Source organism: Elephantulus edwardii, unplaced genomic scaffold (genome assembly GCF_000299155.1).
Source record: "Elephantulus edwardii isolate Elephantulus edwardi_28Jun2011 unplaced genomic scaffold, EleEdw1.0 scaffold00035, whole genome shotgun sequence".
Lineage (NCBI taxonomy): Eukaryota > Metazoa > Chordata > Mammalia > Macroscelidea > Macroscelididae > Elephantulus > Elephantulus edwardii.
Window position 1 is genome coordinate 15,898,582 of NW_006399785.1, and position 22,455 is coordinate 15,921,036.

A 22,455-nucleotide genomic window follows, 5' to 3' on the forward strand; every position below is an offset into this window, starting at 1 on the left:
TTAGGATGGGAGTGTCGGAGACAGTGCGATTGGCACAGGACAGAGCGGAGTTTAGGGCTGTTGTACATAGGGTCGCTATGAGTCGCAAGTGACTCAACAGCACATAACAACAACAAACAAAAATAAATTTTAATACTTAAAATATACTTACTTTTAATACTTAAAATACTTATATTTTAGACATCCTTCATTGTCAGTGTCTGCACAGATCGACTTCATTTTTTTTAAAAGCAATACTGTACTGTTTCTGTTTTCTCTGGTCTTTTGGTCATCTAATATTTCCTGGAGAGGGTGAAGCCAGAATGTTCCCTGGAGTCAAGGATTCTGAAGCTTCGTCTGACATATTTTGGGCATGTTGCAAGGAGGGACTGGTCCTTGGAAAGGGACATCATGTTTGGCAGAGTGGAGGGGAAGCGAAGGAGAGGAAGACCTTTGGTGAGATGGATCGATTCTGTGACTGGACCAGTGGGAATAAGTGCGTTTGAGATGGCTAGGTTGTCACAGCATAGAACAGCATTTAGAACTCTTGTACATAGGGTTGCTGTGAGTTGCAAGCGACTCGATGGCACATAACAACAACAACAACATTTCCATTCACTTAATGCTGCAGTTAACTTCTTTATGGGTGGGTTTCCCCAAATATTTTTTAGAAAAATGCTATATACGGAAAAATTATTTGGGTACATCTAAGAATGTATTTTTTTAAATCTTAATAAGTACTGATTATCCATCATAAGTTTGGCCCAAATATTAAAGAGTGTGTTGGTCTTCATTGCATCACCAAGGAGGTCCCTAGGTGGCACAGAGTATGTGACCCCTAGGTGACACCTTGGAATTGTGGTGCTGGAGAACAGTGTGAATAACCCATGGGCTGCCACAGAACAGGCCAATCTCTCGTGGAGAAGTTATTACCTAGGTGCTCCTTAGATGCAAGGAGAGTGCAGTGTCGTTCCATATACTTTGGACATGTTGTCAGAAGAAGCCAGTCCTTGGAAAAAGACTTCATGCTGAGAAAGGTTTAGGGTACACCCACAAAATGACTGATTGACATAGTGACTTTCACAATGTACTCAAGCATGTAAGAAATCCTAGAGAAGGAACACAGTTCAGATCGAGGGTTGCTGTGAGAGGCACATCAAAACGCCACTAAGCTAAAGGTTGCCAGTTCAGACCCAATCCATTGGGACTGTGGACTGGTCTGCTTCCACACAGTTTGGGCCTCGCAAACCCTCAGGAGCAGCTCAACTTGGAAACACCTGGGCTCACATTGCTGTGAATGGACATGACAGCTGTGGATTCCTTTTATGGGTTCAGGGTCACCCAGGCAATGAGAAAGGCAACTGGAACTGGACTTTCTCTTGGAGATCATGGTTAGCAGAGAGCCTTCTAGACAATGTAATCTGAAAGTGGACATCCAAAGTATGTGCCCTGAAGTCTTACAAGCTAAGTATCAGCCAGGCCTGAAAGATCCCACTAGGATCTGGTCAGCCGCTCATGCTGACGTGAGCAAGCTTGAGGTCAGCTAATGTTCTAAAATGCAGACAGATCCATTCAGTAATGATAGTTCAGATCGTTAACCTCTCATTTGCCAATTTTTAAAAAAGTAACATTTTGGATTCAGAAATCTTTTTGTTCTGTGTTGTATTTCAGATTGTTTTACTGTGTTTAGATACAGTTCAATAGGAGAGATACTTACGTAAAAGGAAGTTGTTTGAAAGAAAAATATGTGTTCTGTCATTGTTGAGTAGAAACAGTAGACCTTGTACTTCAAGTTTCCAAGGAATATAAATAGACCATTGCTGTGTGAGGGGCTAGACGCTACGTTTTTATTTGATGGCATTATTTTTAAATGAACCAGAAACAGGTCTTCCACCCTTCCTCTACATTCACATCGCCAGCATAATTCACTGTGCTTGCTGACTGGACCTCCACCACCATCGTGCAGGGAACCCTGGGGCTTGGAGGTCAGGCACTGGGCTGACACCCAGCAAGGCCGCAGGTCAGCCTGCCACATGGCTGCGCGACAAAGATGCAGTAGCCTGTTTTCTTCATGATTTTAGCTAGAGTTGGAATAGAGTCAACAGCAGTGGATTGAGTTGGGTTTTAATTGGCATTTTTGTGAAAATGCAAGCAGCTTTAATCCCTATTTTCTGGGAGCTCTAGTGTTAAGAAGCTCCACTGCAATCCCAAAGGCATGTGTTTCAAATCCACCAGCCGCCCGTGGAGAAGGGTGCACAGTCTCCTTCCGTGCAATTTACTGCCTCTACAAACCCGCGGGAGGGTCAGAAATGGGTCGGTTCCTACTCCCCTGTACTCAACAACATAGTAAACTGCAGTCTGTAGAAAATAAGGGGTTGCAATTTTATTATTCACAGAGGCAACTAGACCATAGAGTGACCTCATTCCACTTAACTCTCCTGCAGATTTTTAACTCTTGTTTCTCTGAAGCACAGAAGCAATATTCAGTTTCTCTGTTTTTTCCCCTTTTTTACCAGTTGAGCCACAGAAGACATCGTCTGTGGAGAACGACTCACTGCATGTAAGGTCACTGTACTGGTTCACTTTGCTGTCCTCGTCTGCCTTCATTCTGTGTTGAATTTGGGAGCAGTGGGGTGGGACTTCTCCATGAATGGGATTGTCTGCATTTCTTCAGGAGATGAGGTCTCCACGCTTGTGTAGCACAGTGACACAGCTCTGGCTTGGTTTTTTCCACAATCAACTTTATTGAGGTCATGAAATGTAGTCCTTTTCATCAGAAAGAGTCGTTCTGAGGTCAGCAGAATTGTGTTTTCAGAAGATCTTTAGTCCGTTGTTGGCAAAGGTTACAGATTCTTTACAACTTCTTCCATAGCTGGTTCTGAGGAAAATGAAGAAGCCCCATTTCTGTCAGATTAAAAAAACTACCCTAATAATGTTGTTAGAAATTCTTTAAAGAGCTTTCTCTTGTTAAATATTATACTAGGATCAAATACACCAGAGTATCTGGTTTTTACACAAATAACAAGCGCATTGTACAGTTTTTGCAATCCGCAGCCCCTCCAGTTAGGCCCCGGTGAGCACTGAGTGCGTAATATGCGAACAAGGCCTTATTTCTCTCACTCCCGGGAAGCCCCTCTTTTGTAGCAACAGGAGAAACTTAGGCATAGTCGGCTCGGTAACAGGGAAGGAAAAAACCCACGTGGTTACATTCAGCTCTGCCTTCTGGGGCTTGAGAAGGTTCTAAGATGTGGCTGGCACCCACAGAACCATCACAAAGTGCACTTCCTCGCTCCCCCAGTCCCCAGGAGCTGCCTTTCCCCCACACCAGCTTTAGCTTGCCTTTCTCCACATTCAGGCTGCCATACATAGGTCTGGTGTTGGAAGGGTCTCTGGGTGGTGCAGTTGGTTGAGTGCCTGCCTACTAACTAAAAAGTTGGTGGTTTGGACCCTTCCTAGGCAGCCTCAGAATAAGGTCTGTGGATCTGCATCCCTGAGCTGACAGCCCCTGTGGAGCATTTCTGCTGTGCACACGGGGCTGCCACAAGTCAGAGTCGACCCAACAGCAACAGACAACAGCACGGCAGGCCAAGACGCTCCCTTCAGTGAGAAAATCAATTGGCAAGACTTTCAGCAAAAGGAAAATTGATGGCAGAAGCCTCCAGAGTTTTTAAAGAAAACCATGAAGGTTTTTTTTTTTAATGGGAAGAGGATTCAAGAAACGTTGTCTCCCCTATTTTCTTGCCATAGCTATTTTAAAGACAAGGAGTGTAAATCCAGCAAGGGGGAGTGATCATGAGGTGAATGGAAGCTGCTCCTGCCCTTCGCACCCCTGCCGGCCTTTTCAGCATGTATGCAGGCCAACAGCTAGACTGTCGGTTATGTGGCTCCCCTCCACTGCCTTCCTCCCCTTCACATGTCTGATTGTTTTCCTAAGTGGCATTTTATATTGTGTGTTTAGGTTGAAAATTCAGACTCAAGAACAAATGAAGACACTCATAGCAAGTCTTTGGACAAAGGAGGTAAGTTCCTGAACTTCAGAAGAGTAATTTTCGTATTTATTCTAAGGACCATTTGCTAAGTGATTTCTGTGTCCAGTCCCTATGCTGATTATAAACTTTTGCTCCTTTAATTCTTGTGATCCAGTAAGGTGAGTATTAATGTCACACACATAGTTGAGGAACCTACGACTTCAAGGTCAAGTACTTACTTGAGTCCACCCATCCTGTCAGTGACCTTGTCCTAAAATACAGCTTCCTTAAGTGGTGTACACAGTTCATGTGTGCAACTCTTAACTGGAAGGTTTTCATTTGAGTGTGTAGGCCAACAAGTCTTACTTCCAAGAAATCAGTAATTGGAAATCCTACAGGACACAGTTCTAGTCTGACAAATACAGTTTTCATGAGGGAGTCACTTGATAGCAGTGGGGGTTTTGTTTGTTCTCAAATAACTCTTCAAATAAATCTAGTGTGAAGGAGATATCTGGTAGTTCTGTGTTAAGAACTCAGCTGTGTGCAGTTAGCTTCCAGCTGGCAAACTCATTCTCAACCAGGTGGTTGGCACAGTGTCTGTAGCAATGGGCTTGAGAGTGTTGGAGATTGTGAGGATGGCACAGGACAGCACAATGTTCAGATCTGTTACTCCCTCGGTCTCTGAGTTATACTCAGTGGCCCCAATGGTGACAGGGATGGGACATTTGAGAGATCTACTCTCAGGAGACAGATCTCATTCTACACAGCCTTAGCATTCCTCATCTGCTGAACTTTAATCTAAAGCATCCATGTACCCATTGCCCAGTTTTGTCCTATATTAAAATTTAACATATTGTCTTCATTGTTTTTAAATGTTACAAATACAGCTGAACCCTCATTATACTCCACCAGTTCCAGTGTCTTCCCTTCCTGTGCTACTGCAGAGAAAACCACTGAGTCTACAGTTACTGTATGCGTAATACATAGAATTATATGCCAGGCATTAGACAGAAGATACTACATGAGCTCTTTGTTCCTCACCTACACTCAGCATTTTGTTCTGAGATTAGTCCTGTTGAGGTCATGTTCATCTCACTGAATGTGTCAGTCGTCCACTAGACGTGGGCCAGTTGTCATGCCTCACTTCATCCAAATTTGATACTGTCACGTTTGTCAGTGTCTCCCGCCGAATCTGATAACTCTCAAATGGTATCTCCTTGTTTTCCTTGGACACTTCTTCCTGCTTTGTTACTGCATAAGCAAGGAGAGAAGTGACTTTGGAGTCTGCTGTAAAATCAGCATTGGGAGCCCGGACATGTTACTAGCCTCCTGGAACCCTGTTTACTCATCTCAGAGCAGGGAAATGAGAACACTTACCTGAATCTGTTACTGTGAGGCTCTTACCAGGAACCATTTTAACATGTGTACCGCAGAGCCTGCTGTGTAACTGGAAATAAGATTATTAATCCAGTTTTGGTCTTTCCTCTCTCCCAACCCCAAAAGAAAATTATTAGAATGAATAGATATTTGTGGTTCTCCTTTTTTATTCTTTTAATTTGTTTATTTATTGCACAGAGATTTCCACTGGTAAAAAGGCTGACACAGGAGCTGTAAGAGATCACACTGGTGAAGCAAATGCTAAGGAGGTACGTTTTCCTAATCAATTCCGTTATTTCAAGTCCTCTGTGTAGGAGAGGAAGACCCCAGCTGAGATGATTGATACCGTAACTGGGGTAATGGGGGGAGAAGTGTCAGAATCAGTGAGTTTGGCTCAGGACAGGCCAGACTTCAGAGCTGTTGTGCATAGGGTCACTGTGAGTCGCAAGCAACTCGACAGCACATAACAACAGCATGCATAAAGAAGGCTTTAATTCACTCACGTGTGCTCACACTCTCAGAGGGTGTGTGTGTGAGAGAGAGGGAGAGAGAGAACAGAGAGAAAAGTAAAAATTAGTAAATAATAAGCACTTACTAAGACATTTGAAGGTGAAGGCAGTATAGAATAAACGAGTGATCAGACATTGCAGATGTTGTAATTCATGTTCTAAAAAAAAGTGAGTGAGTCTTTGAAAACCAATATGCTTTGTAAATTGTCAGTCAAATCATATTTTAAAAAAAAGTTAAAGAATCTCTATTCATTTTCTCCCATATTTAGTAGCTTTCATCTTTGTTTTAACATATCCATGCTGTTCAGTCTAAGTTTTTGCATATCCCATCTTTTGTCAGCTATAAAAACAACATTCTTTATCGGTCGATTAGGATAAACACTACCGATTAAATTCTGATACATCACCTTTTTAAATTGAAATGTATCCCAACTTCAGAGCTGTATTCTTTACAACATAATTTAGAATTGTTGAAATACGGTATTTGGTCAAAAAAATAGATATTTCATGTAGATTAACATTGAAATCCAGAGACTCAGATTTTTAAATTTATCAAATCCAAATCTAGATGTCAAAAGTGCAGTTCTAGATTTATTAAAAATGTATATAAAAATTTATTCCAAACACTAGATGTTAAAGTGTACTCCAATTCATTAGATTTAGATAAAAATTCTGTTGCCTTTAATATGATCATTATTAAATCTAGGTTAAAATTCCAGTCCAAGAAGAAGAAAGGCATACAGCTAGAAGAAAACGAAAGAAACATTATCCGTCTTCAGACGATGACCTAGGTATTTGTAATGTTTATGTTCCTGCTTTAGATGTCTTTGAAAACTGTATTATGTTGACATCTAGAATCGTTGGCCAAAATGAAGAAAGTTCTTGAGAGTGAGGACTGAGACCACTTTGTTTCCAGATTGACTTGGCGCCTCTCAAGCTCTTCCAGAACTCAGATCTCCTCTACAGACCTAGAAACTCTGCTATTCCCCATCAGAGACCTAACCATAGGAGCTTAACTCAAAGCCAGGCTTGCCTGTCTGATGCCACGGAAACTTTATTTTCTTGCTGTCTCAGATGGACGTCCTATAGAGCTAGTGAAAGCCCTTCTGTAAACATACATGTGGGAGCTCTCGTGTGGCTCAAAGACGATTGATCCAGTGACTGGGTAATCAGGGTGTGTGTGTCAGAGGCAAGGAGATTGTCACAGGATAGAGCAGGGTCTGGGGCTGTTGTACATAGGGACGCTATGAGTCACAGGTGACTCGACAGCACATAAGGACAACAGCAAGCTGAGACCAGAAGCCAGTGTTCAGTGCTCAAATCACATGAGCTTATAAATAGACTTAGAATAACATCTGGCTTCACTGGATCATAAACCCACAAAAGAAGTCTTGCGCTGTCTTCCACTAGAACTCTGCATTTCATTTCGCTTTTGTGATACCTCTTTTGTTCCTTTGTGATTCTGGCAGATGATAATCCAGATGGCATAGTTTCCACACAGAGACAGTGCTCAGAAACGGAGCCACAAGATGCAAAGGTATTGTTTTCCACAAACTACTGTATGTTTCGGGGGTAACTTAATTAGATCGCTCTGAATGTCTGTTAGGGTTTTTACTCCAGCATTTCTTTTGCTTTATGTATTTCTGAAAATAATCACATATGGGTGTATATATTTTTAGGATCCTTTCAAAAAAACAAATGTTGCACCTTGTGATTCTTAAAACTGCATAATAGTCTTAATGTCATGATCGACAGATGACAGGATTTTTTACATTATTTAATGTCATCTACAGATGACATTTTTTACATTATTATTTTTTAAAATTTTTATGCTCACATTTTCATTCCTAGTATTTTCCCAGCATGTAGTGTGCTTTACTATAGATAAGGTTGCACTCAAATGTTGACATACACTAATGTGTATCAGTTTCTGTTTTCAGTGCTTTGCCTTATTTCTAGCTCATCCTTGCCCCTCTGATGTGTGGTTTGTTTCTTCCTTTGCTCTGTCTCTGTCAGATGACTTAGTGATATTCTCTCCCTGCCGGCCCTTTCTGGTGTCTGCCGATTGACCCACCTTCGGGGAGATCCCTCTTCTTGGGTAGTGTTCATCACTAGGATCAATACTTTCCAGAACATCTCATCCATTCCTAATTGGCTTTATTTCTTTAAGTCTTTCTACTTCCAGAAATTCCTTTTTCCACTGTTTTAAAATCAGCTTTTAAAAATATGTGCAGCTGGCTTCCACTTCTAATCCAGTTCAGAGTGTCTTCCCCACCCCCCCCAAAAAATTTAATTATATATAAAGTTAAAAAAATAAGGGGAGCTCCGGTGGCCCAGTGGCAAGAAGCTGCACTGCAATCCCAAAGATACACGGTTCGAATCCACCAGATGCTCTGCCGGGGAAGGACGGACAATCCCCTCCTGTATCAGTCAGGTCTGATTTGACAGTACACACAAATAATAAAATAAAAATAATAATAAAAAAAAAATTAAAAAAAAATAACGTTAACAGTCAAATGGAAAAACTATCATGTTCTTGGGAATGCCAGTTATTTGCGGCCAGGGTTGGAAAACAGGCTTCTGAATTCATCCCTCCCCCACACTTCTGTGAACAAAAGTTATGGGGTAATACTCCTCGGCCAGGAGAGAATCAATGAGAGAGATCTTTTTATTTCCCCTTTAATTTACTGTCAGCTTTTTCTAAGTAAAATTTAGTTCAGCCATTTTTATTTTAGAATTGCTTATAGCAGTAGTATTTTCAGTATCCTAAATCAGTATTTTCTTTCATGGAAAGGTGACTGCAGGCAGCGTGCATTCTGTGTTCTACTCAAATCCCCAGCACAGCCAGAGGTTCCCGGCTGAAAACCAGCACCACCAACGCCGAGCCATCACTAGAGGCGTGAGGGAAGAAGTGCTCCTCGTGCCACCAGGCAGTCACACTCATAGTAACTTCCTGTGCAGCAGCACGAAACACTACGCAGTGGACTTCCTCTATCTAGACTTAAGGAAGAAATTAAGCTCTACTCAAACAAAGTGTTGGAGAAAGTGAGGGTGGCTCAGGATAGGGCAGGTACAGAGCATATGTTCTAGGTCACGTTGAGTCACAGTTGAGGCAGCGACACTTTACTGAGCAGCAGCGCAGAGCTGAATCAAGAGCGGCACTGGTGCTGTGCCCCATGGAAGGGCGCTCCTGACGGAGTCTTGGTCTGTTTGTGTAACCCCAACGCTGACCCTTCAGGAGATGTTAAAGAAAGTTGTGAGTCCGGCATGCAGGACTTGGGAACAACTTCTTTGGTCTGTTTTCCTTTAAGGGTTTCTGATTAAATAGAGGTTACAGGCGCTCAGCTAAATGTATTTATAATCTGTTTACCTAGATTTAACTACGTTAAGCCCTCTTGAACAAGAACAGGCTTAGAAGTCCCACAAATAAACAATAAAATTAAGGCAATGTTTATGTTGCAGACACAAATAAATAATAAGATAACTGAGGCTGATACTTCTGTTACAAAGAAATAACAAGCTTTTTATCATCCTAATGACTAAGTAAAAAAGAACAATATTCTAATGTGATCTGACAGGAGATAAGCCAAAAATTTCATTGTTTAAGAAGACTATTTGAAATGTGGGTGTCCAACTCTATCAAATCTGAAAGTGTACACAAATCATCTGAAAAGCTTGTACACACCCATCTAAGGAACAATTACTGGTCTTTCTCTATCCATAAGAAATAAGAAGGAAAAAATGCAGTTATTCCAAAGGACCAATGAACACACAAGCCTTAGGCTACATGACCTTGGGACCAGAATGTCTGCCTGGTGCCCAGCTACCACTTCTGTCTAACTCAGACAGAGGTCACAGGAGAAGGTCCTGGATAGAGTGGGGCAAAAAGATGAAACTGAAGTCAGAAAAGAAAAAAAATAGCCAGGCTGACTGGTGGAGTGGAGACTGTGGTCCTTAGAAATGGCCGGGCTTACCAAGATCCTTTGACCCTGGAACAAACTTACCGCTGGGTCTCCACTTTCAGACAAACTCTGTGTAGCCTGGAAGGTGAAGGTAACTCCACGGAGACACTCAGTGCCCAGAATCATTAACTGAATCAGATGAAAGGGCACCCTCTCCCCAGGGATGGAGTTAGGCCGTGGGAAGTATAGCAACAAGTAGCTATTTTTGAAGATGATTTTGAAATTCAGATGGAATAGATTCAAGATCGTATTTTGGTTCTTGTGGACTTATTTTCATTTTCTTCCACTTCAACTTGAAAAAACAAGAGACTAGTGGAAAGGCGACTCCCAGGGAGGAAGTGAGAATAGTGTGGTTACAGAGTGAATATTATAATTCATGTCTTAAAACAAAATGCATATGAGTGGATAGTCAATTTGTCTTATAAACTTTCATTCAAATCACAATTTAAACCAAGAATGTCCACACTAAATCTTGATGGCATCAATTATTACTTTGGGGAGGACAGGTTCAGTGGCTGTATTTCATTAGAGACTCTTTTGAACCAGTAGGATACATTTCTTGTCATAAATAAGTAAAATGATATGCAGACATTTGGATAATTTATTTTCAGAGCATCTTTGCAGCCGACAAAGCTACCAGAGCAGCAACAGTGAGGATGTTTCCACCTTGTAACCCGTGTCAGGCAGAAGCATATGTGGAAGTCATTGAATGGGAGCTAAACTGGTGTGTAAACCTTCACCAAAAAGCACCATAAAATACCATTAAAAAAAAAGTCAAAACTTTTCTGATAACTAAAAGCAGCCCAGTTGCCTTTGAGTCCCTTCTGACTCCCAGTGGCCAATGTTCCTTAGAGTCCAACGGCCACGTAGGCCTTTTCAGAAGAACATTGCCTTTGAGGGAGCTCTGGCCTCACACCCTTTGGTCAGCAGTGACCTCATTAGCCATGTGCACCAGCTGAACTCCCGGGTGAAGACTTGAACTGCTGGGCGAGCACTGTCTAGAGAGCCTCTGGCTGCCCTCTTATCCCTTCTTAGCCCTCCTGCTCAGTCTCACCCGTCCACGACCCCACCAGGGAGGAAATCATCGATGGCCAGTTTCTGCCAGTACTCCATCTGGAGCGTCTGTGGAGAAGAAAAGCCTGGGATGAGTGAGGAGAACGGTTTACAGCTTGCTGCCAGGGCGGAGGGGACAAGCTTGCTGTTTTACACTCGGACCTTATCCAGTGGGGCTGTTTCTTCAGCAGTCGTAGTTGGTCTCTAGCCTCAGGAGCAGCGTTAAGAGTTAGTCTTCAAGAACTTTTTCTAGGGAACAGTTGTAAAAGACAACTAGACCTTTGATTCCGAAGAAGCAAAGGTCGATGCAGTGTTAAGTTTGAAAACGAAGCTCCTTGTCTCTCTCAACTTCTCTGTAGGAAGAGAGCTCTGGCGATTCAGAAGAACTGCCTGCAAGCCGTAAGTCAAGTAACACTGTTCCAAAGGCCATAGAAGAAAAAGGTGCGTGACCCCTCTACTCAGTTATATTGTTCTGGGAAGTGGCTGAACCTTGAAAGAGACAGCCCCTCTCTCTGCACCCCTCATCTGCTGAAGCCCAGCAGGCTGGGCTGCGCCTTTGGCCTCCCTTACGCAGCGCTCTGGTTAGTAAGCCTTCAGCCATCACCTTCCTAGTGAGGTGGTTCCTGTTCTCCCCCAAGTGTGTGACTGGCCAGCACTGGACAGAGTAGTGAAAGTCCCTGAGCCTGGGTCTGAGTCCCCAGGTGAGCTGTGTTGTGCCACAGGCTGACCTCGGCCCAGCTGTGAGCTGACTCTCCTGTTCTGCAGATGACAGCAGCTGCGGTGACACCATGGGCGACAAGACTGAGCAAAATGAAGAGGACAGCCTGAAATCCCAGGAGGCAAGCCATCGTTCATGTCTGTCTGTCCAGCTGTGTTTCCAAATGAAAAGCAAATGAAGTGTGTTAAATCCTAGAACTTTTTCTTCTTTGACGGGTGCTCCCTTATTTATGGTGCACTGGGTCACCATATTGCCCGGTGCATCAGTGTCATGATGATTCATTGTAGTACTCTCTTCATTTCATCACAGCGTTCGTGTGAGACCCACTTACGTCAGGGGCAGGTTGCATGAGCCCAAGGTGCTCACTCAGTGGCAGTGTCACATTCCTGCCCTGACAGTATGGACAGGTTCCAAACTGGAGGCCTGCGCGGCTGGGATGGGAGCAGCAGCAGCAGCGGGGGGTTAGTAGGTGGACCCAGGACCATGTCCAGGAGGCTGAGGGAGCAGACAGCAGCCCAGCGTGCCTCACACCCATTAATAGATGCAGAGCCCTGTGGGGCAGAGAATCACAGGCCGGAGACAAAGCCCTGTTAATCAAAGGAGACACCTGGCCTCATTCAACAGCCTATTCTTCACGAACTATCTCAGAGTTTGCCAGGTTTTTAAGGCACAGGAAAGCTTTCCTTGTGCTTCTGTAAAACAAATTCAGTGGATTCCTGTTGTCTTAGCAAAGTTAACTGGGTCTAAATCGGTCTAGAGGCTAGTGTTTATTACAGAAATAAATGACACTCCTTACAGATTGAGAAAGCAGAGGGTCCGCGAAAGAGAGGAAGACCTTCCACAAGGTGGATTGGCGCACTGCAGCAGTGGACTCGAACACAGCAGAGATCGCCAGATAGCGCAGTTTTAACATGTTGTTCTTAGCATTGCTACAGTCTTGGTTGACCAAACGGCACCTAACAACAACACAGTGGTCTGAGGACTGATTGCATTGTCTCATTGTCCTATAATCCTCAGAACTCTGTTCTCACCATTTATCAGGAAAGGGACCTGCAGTGGGAGAAGTGAAGCCTTCAGCCCAAAATCACTTCGCTTTGAAGCGACGGCATGAACGTGAGCCCTCTTAGGAGGTGACTCTGGTTCATCAGCCGCACAAATGCTGTGTGTACAGATGGCTGGCAATCCAGACCTAGCCAGCAATACCTCAGAAGAAAAGACCTGGCAGCCTGCTAAGCAAGCTAAGACCCTCTCCGTGGCCCAGAAGGTCCACTGGGCTCAGTTCTGCTGGGCACACCCGGGGCACGAGCCAGCAACAAGCAGGAAAGCACCCTCAGCACCATGATGAGGAAACTTTGTAATAGTGGGACTTTTATCTCTGTGTGGCCTGATTATGTTTTCATTTTCCCCTTTAGGAAGATCAGCCTGTGATTATAAAAAGGAAAAGAGGGAGGCCTCGGAAACACCCTGTAGAAGCCACATCTAAAACAAGTAGGTGTCCGATGTCTTTTCCAGTCACACTCACTTCGGTTCTGAGCTGATTTTCTAAATGAGGTTCCTTTGCTTTTCAGAAGAGGACACCAGGCCAGACCCCAGCATTGGCACAGTGAGTAATAGCAGATGGCGGAAGCTCGTCACTTCCACAGACCAGCCTGTAATAGCTAGTGTTTGGAACTTTGTTATTTCTGTCAAAGCATTTGAAAAATTTTAACAGACTTCCTTATGTAAAACCTGGACTGACCATTCACATACTACTTGGATTAGTACTGTTTCCATATGACTGACTATATGAGTTGTCTGTCTTTGGGAGTCCATCCTCACTCAGGAGGTTGATTATGTCAGAATTCTGGAGGAACATGTGTTTTTGTGGTTAGTCTGCCGAAAGTTAGAAATTAGCTGTTTCATGTGATATTGAGATTGTGGTTTCTTTATGGATCACTGGTATGAATCTTAACACTTTTTTACAAAAAAAAAAAAAATAATAATTTAGTAAAGTGACTGATTTTACAAAAGGAAAATCCTCAGTAATACTTTCATCTTTTTAACTCTTTTCATCTTTGACCCTGAAGTGTAAACCCAGTGAAATCATTCTGTGAAAACGTTATTGCATGGATTTTAATGAGAGCATTAGAAAGAAAATAAGCATATATCCATCAACTCCATAAAGCAAATGGGATCCAGGCCTCAATTCTGTAACTTAGCGCCCAGATTTCTGACACATGGCCAAGCATGTCACCTGAGGCCTCCATTTCCGTGGCCCCGAGTCCTTACCGGAACCATGTGTGCCTGGGCTGACCACTGTGCGATGGATGTTGCAGGGCACGTTCCTCACGGCGGACCGCACTGCGCATCACCATCTCATGGCTCTGGAACCCCAGGGAGAGAGTCTTGTTGCAGCCCAAGTCTCACAGTGTACAGGCTGTGTGTTCAGAAAGCGTGGGGATCCTTGCCTGCTTAGTCTAGTGAATCAGCTGCAGAACATAGGAGAGTTGCATAAAAAGTCGTTGATCACTGATTGTCATTGAGTCGAGTCCTCCCTGTAACGACCCTTGTACACAGAGTAGATCAGCCCCATGGGGCTTTCAAGGCCGTGGGAGTTCAGAAGCACATGACCAGGCCCGTCTTGCACAGGGTCTCTGGGTGGATCCCCGCCAGCCCTCTTTAACTGATGCCACCCGGGGACTCCACACATAGTATATGGAGGCTCTGTGGGTTCAAGACAACAGCAGCATAGGTTCTAACGTAGCAGCAGTTGTGAGGATGGGGCAGGCCCTGCAGTGTTTCCCTTTGTTGTGTTAGATCTTGACAGTACTTAAAAAAACAAAAACAACTTCCCCCTTACATCACTGACCCTGTTTCTGTCTAGTGCTGATGCACTGCTGATTCCTGTTACGATTTGTTTCCATTCAGGTTGAACAATCTCCACCTAACAGTAAAGTGAAAGTAATACAAACAGGTATGTACCTAGAGCATACTTGTGTGTAAGGGGAGCTGGCTCTTGGGGGAAGCTTTAGAGTTTCATTCTGTTCATTCTCCTTGAAGGACAAGGTATCCTCAATAAAAGGCCATCTTAAATCCATGAAAGATCATCTCCGTTGACTTTTCCACTAACTTGAGTCTTCCTTAGTATGAGGAGTAATTGTGTTTAAAAACCTAGACTTTTCTTTGCGTACAAGGGAATGCTGTTTCAGAAGAGGAGAGCTTTGAGCTTGGGAGGAGACTTCATGACACTGAATACTCTTCTGGGCCTTTATAATAATTTTAAATTCAAAAAAGTAATAAGATGCAAGTTGTGGAATATCAAAAGTAACCTCTATAACAGGTTTAAGTTTCATTCAGAAAGTAGGATGTGTTGGTAAGTAGAAAAAGACAGTACAGTAAAGACCAGCTGGGAAGCAAGAGACTTAGAGCGTCATAGATGCCCCGAGACGGGTGCTCTCCCTGTGACACACCCTGGTACAGGAGCTCTCACTGGCACTAACAACAGAGGAACACAGAAGCTCTGATATACAGGCTTTCTCTGTGACAAACACCCCAATATGGGAACTCTTCATTGTGACAGAAACATAGAGGACCAAAGACAATGTGATATGGGAGCCTCCGTGTAATTCAGGAAGCCTGAAGAGCCTTCATAGATGAAGATGAAGGCAGCAAAAAACAAGATAATGAGGGCATTTCCTTTAAGGAAGCAGATTACAGCGCAGTGTTTACGAGTATGTTGAAAGGAGGAATGGGTCCACCTCAGGAACACTGTTACCAGGAAGGCATGAACCCCACTCCAAATCCAACTTTGAAAGAAGCCTCTACAGCTCACAAAGCCTAGAACTCAAGACCTGCTCCTCAGCTACAGATTTCCTTAGCTTCCACTGGCCAGGTTATGCGAGTATTGATGTTATGCAAAAACACATCATTACTTTACTCCCGAACCCCAGAAGCCCAACTCAGTAGGCACACAGCCGTAACCCTCACAGCAAGTCTTACTCTTACCTTACTCTATGGTGTTTGTTACTGCCAGGTGTACATTGGGAATGTTCAAAGTAGAGTTTTCAACATTGTCATAAAATGTGAAATGTCAGACAATGAGATAGTCTGTAAGTGAGGAGCAGACCTGCCCTTATCCTCATATTCCATGGAGGAGAAATGACAAAATCTTGAAAACTATCCCTACAGCAATGGGCACATTCCAGATGGTGACCATCAGGGGCCTTGTCCAGGTATTTGATAATGTGTGCATATTCTTTTCATGGCTTAAAATTTTTTTACATAAAAACAAAAAGACCTCCTTGAGCTTTAAAAGTGGCTGTCACATTCATCCATTTTTCTTTTTTGGTCCCCACTAGATCTATCCTAATTCCTTCACCTCTTCGCTCCATCCACCAAATTCTACAGCCCCATGATTTCTACCCCACCCACCTTTAGACCCCCTTCCCACTGCCCTTACCCTCAGATATTTATCCACATCTCACTAGTTATCCTTCTGTTTTTACAATTGGGCTCTTATGTAATATTTGTCCTTATGAGACTACATTAGTTCACTCAGCATAATGCTCTCCAACTTCTCATTGCAACTGAATGTTACATAGTATTCCATTGTGTGATTGTACCACAATTTCTCAGTCCATTCATTTGTAAAGGACATTTGGGCTGTTTCCATGTTCTTGCTGTTGTGAATACTGCTATGAACATTGGTGTACAGATGTCCATTTGTGCCTCAGTTTTATTTTCCTTGGGGTATATTCCTAACCAAGGTATAGGTGGGGTCATACAGTATTTCTATATTTAGCTTCTGAGGACACGCCAAACTGCCTTCCTGAGTTCTTGAACCATTTTACAATCTCAGCAACAGTGTCTGAGAGATCCAATCTCTCCACATCCTCTCCAACAATTATCGCTTTCTGTCCTTTTGAATTTTGCCACTGCCACTGGGTTGAGATGGTATCTCATTGTGATTGTGATTTGCATCTCTGATTGCTAGTGAGTTGAACATATCTTCATGTGTCTTTTGGCCATCCAGATTTCTTCTTTATAAAAAGTCTTTTCATGTCTTTTGCCCATTTCGTGATTGGATTGTCAGGTGTGGTGTTGTTTTTTTTTCCCCCCCTGTGGACACCCTGTAGTGTTCTGTTAACTTTTATTAGGAGACCCTTGTCTGAGGTGGCATTACTGAATGTTTGTTCTCAGTCAGTAGATTTTCTTTTCACTCTATTGGAGGTTTTTGAGGTGCACAGGGACTTAATTTTTAGAAGGTCCTATTCGTCAACGCCATCCTCTCCTGGTTGTGCAGTTGTGAGGATTTTGTCTTCTTGACACGGAAGCATAATCCATATTGAAGGTCATAGTTTTTCAGCTTCACTAAGTGTTTCAAAAATGAAGGGTTTTTTTTTTATACCTAAACAAAATCAAGAAATCACTGTAACTTGTGTGCCCTTTAAAGACACTATTTTATAAATAGTTTTTATGTGATTTTACAAGTAGCAGGCCTTTGCAGTGATGTGATTATGTTTTGAGTTTCTTGTCTTCATTCGTTTTTCTGATCTGGACAATGAGCTCTGGTGGCCTAAAGGATAAAGAGTTGCACTACTAATCCAAAGGTGGGCAGTTCGAATCCACTTGCAGCTCCACGGGAAAACAGTGGAGTCTCTTCCTGTGTAATTTTTACAGTCTCAGGAAAGCTGCTGGTCAGCTGTGAGTCTGTCACGACTGAACAGCAGTGAGTTTTGAGATTTTAAGACAATCTCCCTTTCGTTGTCCTATGACTGGTTCACCTTTTCAGTATTGCAGGAAAGGCTGGCTGCCAGGCTTTCTGTAGATATGCTGCCTCATAGCTTTAACTTCATACAGTGAACTAAACGTCCTTTTTCTTGCCAATATACATTCTCAGAAAATCTTAATATCTACATAAAGTGAATACACAAAGAATAGGCTTAATGCAACTTTCAAATAGTCTTGTGATACCTACCTTTTTTCATTGCCATGATACACGTAGAGTTAAAAGACTTCCAGTTATTCCCCTATTATGTGACCCCTGAACTTAAAATCAAGTTAGTTGAACCTCATTTCCCTAACTGTGAAATGGAGATTGTAATACTTGCCATTAAATTGAGATGCAGATGAAGATAAAATCTTGATTATGGTTCTTGTTTCTTCACCCATTTTAAATTATTTTTAAATGTGTCTTCTCTTTTTCTGGATTCAGAATTGTTGGGTTTTTTTTTTTTAAATTTTAATGAAAGTTTGCAGAGACTTAGGGTTTCCAGTAATTCATTGTTGCACTTTTCTCCCTACCCACCCCCTCCCCGAATTTGTTCTTCTCTTAAGTAAAAGGTAAGTAAAAAAAAAATTCTTTCGTTGGTATACAATCCCTCCCCCCAAGTCCACTCCACTATGCAGCCTTCATTCTGGACTCCAGTCATAACAAGAATATCCATTTCTATATCCCTTTCAAACAGATCTCTCCCTCATTTGTTTCAATGCAGTATACATCATTCCTCCCCTCTTCCTCTGTCTTCCCTCAACCCCAGTGTCAGTCCTGTTTTACAACAGTGGCACTATGTAGTATTTGTCCTTTTGTGACTGAGATACTTCACTCATCATAATGTCCTCCACGGTCACCCATTTTGAATAATATTGCATGAGTTCCTTGTTTTTCAATGCAGCGTAGTATTCCATTGTGTGAATATACCACAGCTTCTCTAGGCATTCGTTTGTTTTGATGAGCACCTAGGTTGTTTCCAACTCCTTGCTATCATGAACAAAGCCGTGATAAACATGGGTGTGCCTATATTTGCTCGGGTGGCAGTTATGGTTTCTTTAGGGTAAATTCCCAACAGTGGAATTGCTTTTGAGTTAACATAACAAACAACAACAACAAAGTAAGACACAGAATCAACTGCGAGTGAATCCATTCTGACTCCTAGCACCCCGGCAGGAGAGAGCAGACCTTCACAGGAGGGCTCTGGAGGCGGTAGGGCGTTCTGGAAGCCCACATTGACATCAGCCTCCTGAGTGGTGTCTGGTGGCGTCAGACCCCCATCCTTCCTCGATAGCAGCTGCACACTTCCAGGGGTGCATCCGAGCTGAAAGAGACCTCAAAGATGATCATTTTATTTTGCACATTTCATGACAAAACTGAAAGCTCAGGGAGTTTGAGTCATATGCCAGAGTACACAGTGTACCCGTGGCAGGTGTGAAGCTCACTTTCATACTGCCCCTTGCTTTCGAACACACATTCTGCTAGGTTTTCTCTTCCCTTTCTGGTGGTTCAAACCAGTGATAAGTTGTATAACCATACATTCATTAGTACTGGTACGTCAGTCAACAGCATGCCAAAGTAAGGAGATTTCATTTTACACTAAGGAATTTTAATAAAGTGTCCTAAAGCAAGGTTCTGCCTGTTACTCAGAGTGTCGCCCTGAGTCAGTGAACTCGATGGTGCCTAATGGCGATAACAGTAACACAACAATTAAGCTCTTACTCCTAACCAGAAGATTAATGGTTTGAGCCCACTCAGCTGTCTGAGAATGATAGTCACCTGCTCTCATAAAGATTTCAGCCCAGAAAGCACTGTAGGGCAGTTCTCCTCTGTCACATGGGGTCCTGCTGGGTTGAAATCCATTCAGCAACACGTAACAACAGAGTATTCACAACATGGCTTTTCCTCTTTTTCTTAAAGATGAATCCAGTAAAGACACAGCTAGCCCACAAGAAAGAAGCCTAAGTGCTGTAAGTACAGAGTTTCCTATCTGAAATTTTTCCTTACAACCCAACCCCATGAATGATCAGTTGACGACACTTGCACTTTGCTTTTGTTGCTTCTAGGATGATAGTGAAGAAAAGGCGGGGACAGGAGCACGTCGGAGAGGAAGGAAGCCCAGGCGCTCGCTCACGCTCTCCGATGAGGCCGGTAGGACTCAGCCCTTAGAGCACCTGCCTCATGACACAGCCTGCCACTTCACAGTCACCTTCTCAGGGCTTTCCATTGCACGAGACGAAGTCCAGTGGGGTCCAGCTAGAATTCTTATTACATAAATACGTGTGAAATGGCTCTAATCCCATGTCAGAAATGGTACATCCCAGATGCTCCTGCATTCATGTGAATCTTTCATGAAGGCTGGCTGTGAACTGCCTAAGTAAACTATCCCCAGTATGTTTGAGATTAAGCTAAACAGTTGTGAATTGCAAGTGTTGAAACACAAAGGAAGTGAAAAAAAACACCTCTCACCTCCAAGTCCATCCTAAGTCCTTCTAAACTCTGTGACTCTATTCTTTGGAAGTCTTTTTGGGAATTACATAACCCAGGTGTTAACCTTCTGTTTGAACAGAATCCTCAGAGCCAGAAAGAAAACGCCAGAAATCTGTATCTGATGCATCTGAAGACAAGAAGGATCAGGAGTCTGATGAGGAAGAGGAAGAAGAAGAGGAGGAGGAGCCCTCAGGAGCCACCACTCGGTCCACCACCAGATCGGAGGCACAGAGGTAATAGGAGACAGCAGGGATCCTGAAAACCTTCACCAGCTAAACAGTTGTGATTTGCAAGTGTTGAAACACAAAGGAAGTGGAAGCAGCTCTGGGCTCATGGGGTTCTTCTTTTATGATCTCTGCCACTCACACCTGGTTCCCTCAAAGCTGGTTCCCTCCTTTCTGTCATCAGCAGTGAACACATGCTCTCTGCTCTTCTTGGAGAACATGTGTCCCCATGTCTTTTGGGACCATTTCAGAGTCTTTGCTGGGGTTTTAAATGCTTATTGAGTGGGTCCCATTCGGTTTCTTTTCCTACTATCTGTTGAGCGTCTCCTGTGTCTCAGATGTTTGCTGGACTTGATGGGTGAATAGAGAAGTCAGTCAAGCACAGCCTGTATTCCACGAGCTCACCATTAGGAAGAGAGCAGGCTAGTATATCACCATTATAAGAGGCAGCAAATCACAGCTTTGGAATAGATGGTTCATGTGAAATTGCCTACATTTTCTGTTTCCACAAATGCCAGTTTCATATGTGTCCAGAAGTATGTGCTTTTAAAACACAGTCTAGTCAGGATCCTCTTGGAAAATAGAACTGTGTCAAATAAGAATAGGAATGCTAATAAGTTCTCTCCCCTTCTTGGCAAGCCGTGGTGAAGGGAAGAAACCTGTTTCCCTTTGTTTCATTTAAGCAAGCTGTACCTACCGACCATACCCTCTCATAAGGAGTCATGGTGTTATAGTGCTTAACCTGTCAGGCTCTTAACCAAAAGGTAGACAGGTTGAACCCGCTGGCTACGCCACAGGAGCGAGATAGACAGATGCCTCCAGAAACATTTACAGTGTCAGAAACCTGATAGAGGTAACCATGAGTTGAAACTGAATCAATAGCAGTTCGAATCCACCAGCAGCCCATGGGAGAAAGATGGGCAGTCCCCTCCCATGTGGACACCTCCTGATGGCCAGCTATGAGTTGGTTCTAACTCAGTGGTACATAACAACACTGATGTTGTGGGTTGGCTTTAGTTAAGCCTGTGAACCCACTAAGTATTCCCACAGCACACAGTGTGAAATGTTGCATTACTATATAGTTTCACTCTAAAGGTTTGTAACGTTTCCAAAGCAAGCAGACCTTAATCTTGGTAGCCCCTTTTATTTCATTATCCAGTATGAATGCAGTTTCAGAAATGTTTCTTTCAGTGCCATCACTTAGGACCATGTGTCACTTGGTTACAGTAAAAGTCCCTTCTATTTGCATAAAGTTGCCTTCCTAATCCTGCCACACTGGTACAGTAGTAGCCATTTTTTGCCGTGGTTTGATAGTCAGGTTTTAGAGCCGAGAGATTAAACGTGAGGTGATACCGAGTTTGCTTCTTACATGGATCTGCTTAACTAGCACAGAATGGGGTTTCTGCTGACAGGAGAACTGGGGCGCCGGAGCCCAGCCATCCCGTGTCCTCATGCAGGACACGCTGCCAGCCCCAGTGCCTTCCTCCTCAGTGGTCCTGGGCAGATCCCTGTACAGTGGGGTCACCTCCAAGAAAGCTCCTGAGGCCTTCCAGCCGTCTTCAGATGAGTGTCTAGAAACAGCCTCTTAAAACCCCTTCTTCAGCTTGCCTAGCAGAGGAAGCACACAACCGTGAAGCTGGGTTTCCCAGGGCGAGGCTGCCCATGGCACTCTGGATGCTGACCTCTGTGATTCCCCCACCGTGGGAAACTCGACCGCTTAACCTGTGGAAGTAGAGGACTGCATGTGTGCTAGCCACTGTTATAAACAAAATAAACCCAAAAAACCCACCGTTTTCAGTAATGCGGTTTGCTTTGCTCTGTGCATCTGCACAGTTCATGCCATTGTAATGTATCTTGGGAACTGTGGGTTCGCAAGTGGCTCCCTTTCTCCTTAGATTCTGTGGAGATGCTTGACTGATTCCAGGGTGCTCGTAGTTTGTCCATGTCTCGGGCTTGAGTGGGCTCTCAGCAGGCCTCTGACTTGCTGGCCAGAGTGTCTGAGCCCCTGCACTGGCAGCTCCACTAAATGGCCCTGCTTTTACCCAGACGCGGGCAAGAAAAAAGGCTTTTGCTCAGGGTTCTCTCCATTGGGTTCCCTAGAAGCTGCCTCCCTGGAGCTTCTACTCTTGGTTCTAATTCTATTCTTGGGATTTTCTAGGGGACTTTCCATTAAAGTTTGGAGGGCAACTTCCAGATCTCGGCTCAACATCACTGCTGTTTGTTCTCTTCAGCTTATTTGTGTTGAGAAACAGATAGTGTCCACCAAGTGGGTCTGTGAATCCAGAAGAGGTCTGGTCACACCTTCTCTGCAGATGTTAGGTTTTGCTTTGCACCGTAAAGTGGCCTCTGCTTGAATTGTACACCAGCTAAATACGTCCTTTCTCTTGGAATTCTTACTGCTAAGTCAGATGTTCATCTAACACTTG

At 43.5% G+C, this 22,455-nt stretch overlaps 1 protein-coding gene across 1 annotated transcript in view; it reads left to right on the forward strand.

The window, feature by feature from the left end:
* The window catches only part of BOD1L1 (biorientation of chromosomes in cell division 1-like 1), a 135,441-nt gene that overhangs the window by 109,375 nt on the left and 3,611 nt on the right, over positions 1 to 22,455 (forward strand). Inside the window, exons 15-27 of the mRNA XM_006884541.1 lie at positions 2,496 to 2,539; positions 3,938 to 3,998; positions 5,523 to 5,597; positions 6,553 to 6,624; positions 7,303 to 7,370; positions 11,208 to 11,289; positions 11,614 to 11,687; positions 12,979 to 13,054; positions 13,135 to 13,169; positions 14,474 to 14,519; positions 19,236 to 19,285; positions 19,382 to 19,466; positions 19,885 to 20,038. Of these exons, the coding sequence (XP_006884603.1) occupies positions 2,496 to 2,539; positions 3,938 to 3,998; positions 5,523 to 5,597; positions 6,553 to 6,624; positions 7,303 to 7,370; positions 11,208 to 11,289; positions 11,614 to 11,687; positions 12,979 to 13,054; positions 13,135 to 13,169; positions 14,474 to 14,519; positions 19,236 to 19,285; positions 19,382 to 19,466; positions 19,885 to 20,038 (922 nt within the window). The remainder of the gene's footprint in view (positions 1 to 2,495; positions 2,540 to 3,937; positions 3,999 to 5,522; positions 5,598 to 6,552; positions 6,625 to 7,302; positions 7,371 to 11,207; positions 11,290 to 11,613; positions 11,688 to 12,978; positions 13,055 to 13,134; positions 13,170 to 14,473; positions 14,520 to 19,235; positions 19,286 to 19,381; positions 19,467 to 19,884; positions 20,039 to 22,455) is intronic.